Here is an 11,323-nt window from a genome sequence, read left to right as displayed (position 1 = left end):
ATTTATCTTATATCTTTATTTAAATTTATAAAATTTATTTTAAAAAATGTTTAACAATAATAAATAAATAATAAAAAATGAAAAAATTAATCTCTTTTATTAAAAAATATATATTTTAAAGTATAAATATAATAATAACATTTTTTTATTATTATATTTATAACTTATTTAAATATATATTTCTTTAATGCATATATATATGTATATAATCTTTCATTATAACAATTATTTATTCTATACTTATATAATAAATAAATAAATACAATATTTTTATTTCACGTTTAATTTACAAATTATAACTTTGCAAATTTTAATAATTTTAATTGTTTAATCAATTATAAATAATAATAAAAATACTTTGCGTTAAATTTTGATTGTCTTTTGGAACGGCGTCTGTAGCGTGAAAGTGACTTTAGCCGTTTGGAAATGGATAGTTTACCGTATAGACATCAATTTACCGTACAAGCTTCAGACAAAGCGTAGGGTAAAAATAATATTTTTTGTGCAAGATCGATCACTCAATTGCCTAGTGAACAAAAAAAAATAACATAAAAGATATTTTATTCAAAAATTGATTAAGTTTAGTCATTTATTAACTCTGGTATTAGTTTATAGTTTTAATCTCAAAAGATAGAGATTTTATACTTGTATAAATTTCTGTTGCCGATACAACTTTGTATTTTTAGTAGAATTTTATTACAGGTAAATTATAAAAACAATTTTTAATTTAACGACATTCCAAAAAATACTTTTTACTTTTAAAAAATTTTTAAATTTTTATATATTATTTTCGAAAAAAGAAATCATACGTCAAATTAACGTCTTTTACTATGTTAGCCAATTACACAGAAAATGTTTTCCCGCCATATTAGTAAAATTTATTTCGGGTATGAAACTTTTAATTAAATATTTTAATTTTAATTTTAATCTTTTTATAAATTTATATAATGTCTTGGATTTATTTATATTTTTTATGGTTGTTTATTTTTATTTTTATATTTACCTAATTTTGTGTTTACTTAATTTTAATACAATCGTATTCCATGTTTTGAATATATAAATTATAAAAATTTGAACTAAAATTAAGTTAAATAAAATTTTATATCATTTATTTTATATCACATATTTAATTTTATTATCATTTTATAATTATATTAATAAAATTTATTTTATTAAATATCAATAATAGAAATAATGTACTGATATTGCAATATGGTTATATGATAATTTTAATGTTTACAAATAAAGAATATTACATGTGAAATTATTTTTCCATAAATTGAGAATATTATAATATAATAAATAATTTATATATATTTTTTATAAAAAAATATAATATATAAATGTAATCTTAATAAAAAAAATAAATTTCAATTATAGAATGTGAAAAATGAAACATATCATAATATAAATAACAATAATTTAGAGAAATATTCTATATAATTATTAAAATAATTAATACGAATAAATATATGAATAATTTTAGTAATTAATTTTATGATTCATATGTTATTTTTTTTAATATTGATATATAAATGATAATAAATGATAATAAATAATATTGATATATAAATAGTAATTACTTATTAATTATTCATACATATATATTTGATATATAAATTAATATTTTCATATTTTATAGTTATATAAAAAAATATCACATCAAAATGAGTACAGCAATAGAAAATGGAAGTAATGATAATTCAGCAAAGAAAAAAACTATTGAAGGCATATATCAAAAAAAATCTCAATTAGAACATATTTTATTGCGCCCTGATACTTATATTGGTTCTGTCGAACCAGTAACAGAAACTATGTGGGTTTATGACAAAGAAAAAGAATCAATGATACAAAAAGAAATAAAATATGTTCCTGGATTATATAAAATATTTGATGAAATTTTAGTAAATGCAGCAGATAATAAACAAAGAGATTCTAAAATGGATACAATTAAAATTGAAATTAATGCGTAAGAGTTCTATATTATTTTAATATTTAATATTCTATATTACTAATCATAATATATAAAATATTAAAATTATATGTATAATAGTGATTATATAATTAACAAATAATAAATTTAATTTATATTAATTTGTATGTAGAGAAAACAATATTATATCTGTATGGAACAATGGTAAAGGCATTCCAGTGGTAATTCATAAAGAAGAAAATATGTATGTTCCTACAATGATATTTGGTCATTTGTTAACATCATCTAATTATGATGATGAAGAAGAAAAAGTAACAGGTGGCAGAAATGGCTATGGTGCCAAATTGTGTAATATTTTCAGTCATCGTTTTACCGTGGAAACTGCATCTAAGGAATACAAAAAATGTTTAAAACAAGTAATAGTCTCATAAAAATATATTTAAATCAGATGTTTGTATTTTTTATATTCCTTATAATAATGTATGTGTGTAATTTGATTATATCTATAGACATGGAGTAATAACATGGGAAGTGCAAGTGAACCTAGAATTAAAGACTTTTCTGGCGAAGATTTTACAAAAGTTATATTTTCACCAGATTTATCAAAATTTAAAATGCAATCTTTAGACGATGATATAATTGCTCTTATGTCTAGAAGAGCTTATGACATAGCAGCTTCTACAAGAGGTGTTAAAGTTTTTTTGAATGGTACAAAGATTCCTGTCAAAAATTTCAAGGATTATGTTGATTTTTATATTAAGGGTAGAGAAGATGATGTTGGCAATCCTTTAAAAATTGTATATGAAAATTGTGGACCTCGTTGGGAAGTAGCTATTACTTTATCTGATAAGGGTTTCCAACAGATGTCTTTTGTAAACAGTATTGCAACAACAAAGGTAATACATATATAATAAAATAAAAAATAAATATTGTAAAAAAAAAAATTTGTAAATAGGGTGGACGGCACGTGGACCATGTTACAGAATTAATAGTAAAACAATTGACAGAAACATTGAAAAAGAAAAATAAAGCTGGAGTAACGATTAAACCATTTCAAATAAAAAATCATTTATGGATTTTTATTAATTGTCTTATTAATAATCCCACATTTGATTCACAAACTAAGGAGAATATGACATTGCAACCTAAAAGTTTTGGATCAAAATGCACACTTAGTGAAAAATTTATTACATCTGTAAATATAAAATTAAAATTATAATTTTGTATATATATTTTTCTATATATGTAATAAATTTTAATTTATATATAGGTAACGAAAATTGGAATTGTAGAAGCAGTTTTAACATGGGCAAAATTTAAAGCCGATAGTCAATTACAAAAATTGGGACCCAAATCAAAACAAAGAAAGTTGCAAGGTAAATTATATGTAATAAATTAAAATATATAATACAAATAAATTAAATTATTTATGATTCATATATAAATATTCAAATATTTCTCATATTTTAGGTATACCAAAATTGGAGGATGCTAATGATGCTGGAACTAATAAATCATTAGAATGTACACTTATATTAACAGAAGGAGATTCAGCTAAAACTATGGCTGTATCTGGGCTTGCGGCAATAGGTAGAGATAAATATGGTATATTTCCTTTAAGAGGTAAATAATATAATATATATAATATAAATTATAAAAATAATAATATAAATAATTATTCATAAATTACTTAAACTGTTTATACTTTTTTAAAATATTTTTAATTTTAGGTAAAATTTTAAATGTAAGAGAGGCAACACATAAACAAATTTTAGAAAATGCAGAAATTAATAATTTAATAAAAATTCTTGGTCTTCAATATAAAAAGAAATACGAAACTCGAGAAGATCTAAAAACATTACGTTATGGGAAAATGATGATAATGACTGATCAAGATCAGGTTAAATTTTTAATGAATTTTCATATTTATATTTTAATTGTGTCAAAAAATAATTATATCATATATATTCCCATAGGATGGGTCTCATATCAAAGGCTTGTTGATCAATTTTATTCATCACAATTGGCCATCATTATTGAAATTAAATTTCGTAGAAGAATTCATCACGCCTATTGTTAAAGCTACAAAAGGAAATCAAGTATTAAGTTTTTTTTCAATGCCAGAATTCAATAAATGGAAGTCGGAAACAGAAAATTTTCATACTTATAAAATCAAATATTACAAAGGTGCATTTATACATTTTAATTTTTATTTAATTTTATTTATTATTAATTATCATATTTGATAAATATTATATATATAAAAATATTTTTCTTACAGGTTTGGGTACTTCCACTGCCAAAGAAGCAAAAGAATATTTTGAAAATATGACTAGACATAGAATTCGATTTAGATATGATGGAGATCAAGATGATCAGAATATTATCATGGCTTTTAGTAAAAAATGTGTTGATCAACGAAAGGATTGGTTAATGAATCATATGGATGAAACAAAGAGAAGGAAAGAAATTGGTCTTGGAGAACGTTATTTATATGAAAAGGATACACGTACTGTATCTTTCTCTGACTTCATTAATGTAGAATTAGTTTTATATAGCAATTATGATAATGTTCGATCCATACCTAATATGATTGATGGTTTTAAACCTGGACAAAGAAAAGTATTGTACACATGTTTAAAACGTAATGATAAACGCGAGGTAAAAGTTGCACAATTGGCTGGTTCTGTAGCTGAACATTCAGCATATCACCATGGAGAAGTTTCTCTTATGTCAACTATTATTAATCTTGCACAAAATTTCGTAGGAAGTAATAATATAAACTTACTTCAACCAATTGGTCAATTTGGTACAAGACTTGCAGGAGGAAAAGATGCAGCAAGTCCTCGATATATTTTTACCATGCTTAGGTATATATATATATATATATATATACATATGAATATCCGCATGGAATATTTGTATATGATATAACAGAATATTTATTTTTTTATCTGAATAAAGTGGAATATCTTATGAGAAACTGAAAGTATTAACTAATATATTATTATAAAAATTAATGTAAATAATGTAATATATTATATAAGTAATTTTTTGTAAATGAAATATCAAAGAATTAAATTTACATATTTATGTATACTGAAAACTTCGATTTAACGATAATCTTTTAATTAATCAATTATAAATAATGAAATATCGAATATGATAATCACAATTTTAATTATCCCTTTATATTTCATAATATAATTTATTCATCAGTTATTCCATTTGATTCATAGAAAGAAAATTATTTTAATAATTGATAAAAAAATGATTTTTATTAGTAACATAATCAATTTAGGGTTTAGCTTAAATATATATAATATTATATAGTTTTTAGTACTTTATTAGTTTTAGTTTTTTCAATTTGATAATCTATTAAAATAAAAAAAATTTGTTATGTAAAATAATATTGTTCAATTTTTTTTAATTTTTATAATAATATTTTATAATAATATTTTTTATTTTATAATATATTTTTGGTATATTCAGTTTTTTGCAAATATTTTAATACTTAAATAAAACAGATATCATATACAGAAAAGAATTTTAATATGTATAAGAACAAAAGAATTTTAATATATAATTTATTATTTATTATCTACAGTCCATTAGCAAGATATATATTTCACAAACATGACGATGCTTTATTAAAACATGAATATGATGATAATCAAAAAATCGAGCCTGTTTTTTATATACCGACTATACCAATGGTATTAGTGAATGGTGCTGATGGTATTGGTACTGGATGGATGACAAAGATACCAAATTATAATCCTAGAGAAATAATTGAAAACTTATATAGAATGATGGATGGTGCTGATCCAAAACCTATGGTAATATCTATTTAATATTTAATATTTAAATATTTATATTTATTGTATATGTATTTTATTACATTTTTTTCTATATCTTCTATAGGTACCATATTATAAAAACTTTAAAGGTGTCATAGAGAGTTGTGGAGATTTTAGATATATTATTAATGGCGAAATTTCAGTAATAGGACCAGATAAAGTTGAAATTACTGAACTTCCAATCGGCACTTGGACTCAAACATATAAAGAAACAGTATTAGAACCAATGTTGCATGGAACTGATAAAACCCCTGCTACTATTACGTAAATATAATTATTATTATTAGTATCATTGGAATTTTTCGAGATTTTAAACGATTAAGGGATATTTTTCCTTTATATTATTGTAGAGATTATAAGGAGTATAATACAGATACAGCAGTTCATTTTATAATAATGTTAAATCGTGATAAGTTATTAGAATTAGAAAGAGATGGTCTTCACAAAGCATTTAAATTACAAACAACAATGACAGTTACATCTATGGTAAGAAATAATATATATATATATATTATTTACTTAAAACATAAATTTAATAATATATTATAAGTAATTATTTTTTCCTAGTGTGCATTTGATGAGAATCAATGTCTTCAAAAATATGATAGTGTTCTCCAAATTTTAAAAGGTTTTTACAAAGTCAGATTAGAAATGTATCACAAAAGAAAAGAATATTTAGAAGGAATCTTACAAGCAGAAGCGTCTAAACTTTCAAATCAAGCACGATTTATTGTAGAAAAATGTGATGGCACAATAGTAATAGAAAATAAGAAAAGAAAAGATATGATTGCAGAATTAATTAGGCGAGAATATGAATCTGATCCAGTTCTGGCTTGGAAATTATCACAAAACAGAGAAGAAGTTTTAGTAAGTATTATATTTTATTTTAAAGTGCACATATTTGAAATGTATTAAAATTTAATAATGTTATGCTACATTAGGAAGCTCAAGTAAGTGATTAAAAGAAAAAAATCACACAAATAAGAAATAATATTTATTATAAATATCTTTTTTATTAAAATTTAATTATTTAATATATTATTATCTATAATAGGAAGAAGTAGCTGAAAATGTTGATGATGAAACAGTATCGTCTACTGCTATTACAAAAGAAAATTTTGATTATCTATTAGGAATGACATTGTGGTCTTTAACAAAAGAAAAGAAAGATGAATTATTACGTCAAAAAGACGATAAATTAGCAGAATTAAAAAGATTACAAGCTCGTACACCTATTTCTTTATGGAAAGAAGATTTAGATAACTTGTTGAATGAATTAAACAGAGTAAGTTTTATTTGGAATAATGTAATTTTTAATTTTTTTCGTGTATACAATATTTTTTTATTATAGTTAGAAGAAAAAGAACGAAAGGAAGAACAAAAATCAAAACAGTGTATTAAGAAACCACCATCCAAATATTATACTTCTGATGACATTCGTCGAATAATACCTATAATTGATACCGAATTAAAAAGAAAAATTGAAAAAGCAGATATTGTATCTAAAGATAAAAAAGAAGGCATAAAAAAACAGAGGGTATTATGATATACATTATTAAAATTCTTCTTTACTTTCCATTTATGTGAAACTTTTCATAGAAGTATAACTTAATATTTTATGTAAAAAAAATTAGGTGAAGAAAGAACCAGTGGAAGATAAAGATGAGTTTGATGTATTAATTGAAGCTAATGCCAAATCTTTAGATGATAGATTGGGCAATTCTCCAGAAAAGATAGAAAAAAAAGCTGCTGGTAGAAAAAGTATATATACACGTAATTTAAATATGATAAAAAAAATTTTTACAGTAAGATAGTAATATGTTATTTTATTATTTTAATTAGAACTAAAACAGACAACATTACCATTTAAGTCAAAAGTGAAAAAAGAAAAAGATGATAAAAAAAAAGACAAAGATTCGGATAGTAATGATGATATTGATTTTGGTAGCATTTCTCCTCCTCCAGCTCCTCGTGCATCCCGTAGAACAGCAGGTATATTAATTTGTTTTAACAATTTACATTTTTCTTTAGTGTTTTTCATTTTTTAATTTTATTTTTAATATATTACAGCTAAAAAGAATTACAATTTTAGTAGTGAAGAATCTTCTTCTAGTGATGAAGTTGTTAGTATTTCTTCAGATATCGAGCAGTAAGTATTATATATTTTTACAAATATATCACATTAAATATGAATAACATTTTTTTATTGAATCTATTTTTAGAAAAACAAAACCTGTTACAATTGTCAATAGTGATTCTGATGATATTTATAAAATACATAAAAAACGTAAGTAAATATTTATATATTTTTAATTATATAAAAACATTAATAAATTATTATTATTGATTTTATGAAAAATATCACTATTTATTGTATTTTTGTATCCATAACAGCTAGTTCGGAAGAACTTTTTGACTCTTTAATCGGTAGCTCTCCGGAAAAACAACCAAAAGCTATTGTAGCATTTAGTGAAGAATCATCTTCAACAATCTCACCTCAGACGAAAGGTAAAATGTTTAATATTTTTAATATAATTATAATTGCAAAATATTATATTTGATATTGTCAATTAATATTAAAATTTTATTCATTTTTAATCATTTTTAATATTTCATATAATGTTGTTATATAATTTTTCATTTTTTTGTTTTAGCTCCTGCTAAAAAGAAAACTGAAAATGGAGGGAAAGGAATGAAAAGACAGATTAAGAAAAAAGTTATTTCTTCCGATTCAGACTCAGAAGAAATGTTCTCAAGTAAACAAACTCCTGTAAGTAATAATAAAATTTATACATTGCATGAAAATATAAAAAATAGAAACTATTAATGGATACATAATAATTATGAAACATAATAATTAAAATAAAAAATGCAAGAGACATTTTAATATATATAAATTAATAATATCAATTTTTTTTATAAATATTTTTAAATATTTTAAATTCAATTGCAATTTAATTTTACGAGATTTATTTGACTATATAGGTAAAAAAAAGAAAGAAGAAGTCCGAGTCAGAAGAAGACAGTATTGTTAATGTAGTAGAAAGTTCTCCATTACCTCCTCGTAAAACTGCCGGTCGTGCTCGTAAACCTGTTTCGTATGCTGTTCAATCAGATGATGATGAGGATTCCAATTGATCGATTTTGTATAATATTTTAAAAATATAAACAAATAAATGGCACGTGTTTCACAAAATATAAATTCTAAAAACACGGTCTTAAGTTAAATGAGACCTAAATCTGGATAATAACAAATTTTGTGATCACATTTGATATAATAATAATTTTAACTCTGTGCACTCGAAAAGTGATTTTTACTCGTCATTCAAATTAATATACAAAACCGAATAGCAACTTGAATGAAGAAAATTAACAAATATGTTGCAATGCAAGAAATTTATTATTCAACATTTAAATTATAACAATTAATAACTTTTTAAAACTAATATTCTTTAAATTTGTAGAAATTTGAATATCTATTCAAATTCATACACTTTTTTTAATTTTTAGAATCATAATACTGTTCATTTTTTTCTTTTAATTTTTTTTTTATTAATCATTTTCTAATTATTCATGGGTTAAAGATCTATAGATTAAAAGACCCATTATTCAATGTAAAAGAATTAAGTTAAAAAACTTTTTTTTCCACACAGAATCATAACATATCTCTGACATTTATGAAAAAATTAAAATTATATTGAAATAAGACAATTACATATGTATATTTTAATTTTAATTTTATATAAGATATTAAATTATACATATATACAGTTTTTTTTTAATTTTTATATATTAGTTTTAAAAAAGAAAGAAAAGATAAAATAATTTACTAATCTTTAGTAAATAATATAAACATGCTTTGAAAGATTAGTTTTTTATAATAAAAAAATATTTGTAATACAAATGAGTGCAAAGTGTTAAAAATTTTGCCTTGATCTTTATCAGGGCATTAGTAATTTTATATAATATTGTACATATACGTACTAGAATATATGAATTAGACTATTTTGAAAGAAATCAAATTTTACAATAATTAAATAATTTGCATAATATTGCAATATAAAAATATTTGAGTTATAATATATATAAATATATATATATATATATAAATATTATATATATATATTTAAATATTTAAATTATATTGAAAATTAAAAATATCTATTAATTTTTCATGTTAATTTGTTAAAAAAATATTTAGATATTCATTATTTTGTAAAAAAAAAAAAAAAAGAAAAAGAAAAAATTAATCTGACATCCATTTTTACACACAACATAATACCAGCTTTTTAAATTTGTTTATATTATTGAAAATCAATCAAATGTATAATATCTTATGAAACTTAATAGCAATTAAGAAATTTGTTATTATAATGAAAAACGTGTAAAATGAAAAACTCACTTTTCATAAAATACTTATTGAATATATTAAACATATTAACTAATGATAATTATTAATAATAATATTGATATGGAATGAACAATATAATTGATGTTCTGCGTATGTTTAATAACTACAAAAAATTGTATAGATTTACAAAAATGTGATTGTAACGAAATTTTTGTATTTATAATGAATAGAATATTAATTTAAATATTAAGTCGCGTTATATTAACTTAAACTTATTTTTATTTATTTTTTTTTTCTCTAGATAATAGAATAATTTTGTAATAAAATGTATTCTTTACAGACTGACATATCATTAATAAATAATGTACTTATTATAATATGTGAAAATAATTTTATTAACTATAATTTCGATGAAGACAAATTTTTTATTTAATATGTAATGTTGAGCATGTTAAAATTCATATTTATGCAATGTAAATAATATATATATATGTATATATATAATGATTTATAATCCAGAAATATAGTGATATTATTTAATATAAATCTAAAATGATTGCTAAATGTTAATAATATTAAAAATGACATTAAATATGTCAATTTATATATAAATAATAAATTATAACCCATGCTCTCTGCACAAAATATAATTAATTAAATATTAAAATTTTTTAGAAAAAAATATTATAAAAGTATTATAAAAATATATTTTTATCACATATTTTAATATTAAAATTTATTAATTTTTTTTCCTTTTTTCAAATTAGAATATTATTTTTTTCTTTAATATATTTCTTTAATATTTTTTTCAATAATATATTGTATAATAATAATAATAATAATTGAGGCAAAAGCTGTTTTCTACTTGTTTTCATTGTTTTGTAAAATAAATAATGAATAAAGATTAATATAATATGAAAATGCTTGTAAAAATATTTGTCAAAAAATAAAGAATATATATAGTATATAATATATATAGTATAAATAATTTTAATTTTATAAAATTTAATATATAAAAAAATACTCTTCTGTTCGTATTTTATCTTTTATATATATAATAAATAATAAAAAATATATGAAACATATATATATATAACTTTTATTATGTAAAATTAATTTATTTTATTTTCTTAAATTAATTTTTTTTTAATTATATTAATACTTTTTATTTGTACTTTT

The 11,323-nt window shown here is 20.8% G+C and overlaps 1 protein-coding gene across 4 annotated transcripts; it reads left to right on the top strand.

The window, feature by feature from the left end:
• Nucleotides 1-404: 404 nt before the first annotated feature.
• On the top strand, nt 405-9,154 carry LOC102677670 (DNA topoisomerase 2). Of its 4 annotated transcripts, none has more exons than XM_006619401.2 (24): nt 405-702; nt 1,643-1,969; nt 2,106-2,349; nt 2,443-2,829; nt 2,889-3,128; nt 3,204-3,309; nt 3,404-3,556; nt 3,664-3,833; nt 3,910-4,120; nt 4,215-4,803; nt 5,541-5,772; nt 5,858-6,057; nt 6,144-6,279; nt 6,361-6,660; nt 6,735-6,743; nt 6,848-7,078; nt 7,145-7,330; nt 7,428-7,554; nt 7,636-7,785; nt 7,864-7,942; nt 8,016-8,080; nt 8,188-8,301; nt 8,448-8,563; nt 8,779-9,154. In XM_006619401.2, the coding sequence occupies exons 2-24, from the start codon at nt 1,668-1,670 to the stop codon at nt 8,929-8,931; spliced, it is 4,500 nt and encodes a 1,499-aa protein (XP_006619464.1). In that variant the 5' UTR covers nt 405-702; nt 1,643-1,667; the 3' UTR covers nt 8,932-9,154. The 4 variants fall into 4 exon arrangements, with proteins under 4 accessions (XP_006619464.1, XP_031368152.1, XP_006619463.1 ...); XM_031512292.1 differs by having other exon boundaries at nt 467-484; XM_006619399.2 differs by lacking the exon at nt 405-702 and adding an exon at nt 806-887.
• Nucleotides 9,155-11,323: the final 2,169 nt, after the last annotated feature.

Source organism: Apis dorsata, unplaced genomic scaffold (assembly GCF_000469605.1).
Source record: "Apis dorsata unplaced genomic scaffold, Apis dorsata 1.3 scaffold_415, whole genome shotgun sequence".
Lineage (NCBI taxonomy): Eukaryota > Metazoa > Arthropoda > Insecta > Hymenoptera > Apidae > Apis > Apis dorsata.
Note: the sequence above shows the minus strand (reverse complement) of the source record. Positions and strands in the feature narration are given on the sequence as shown.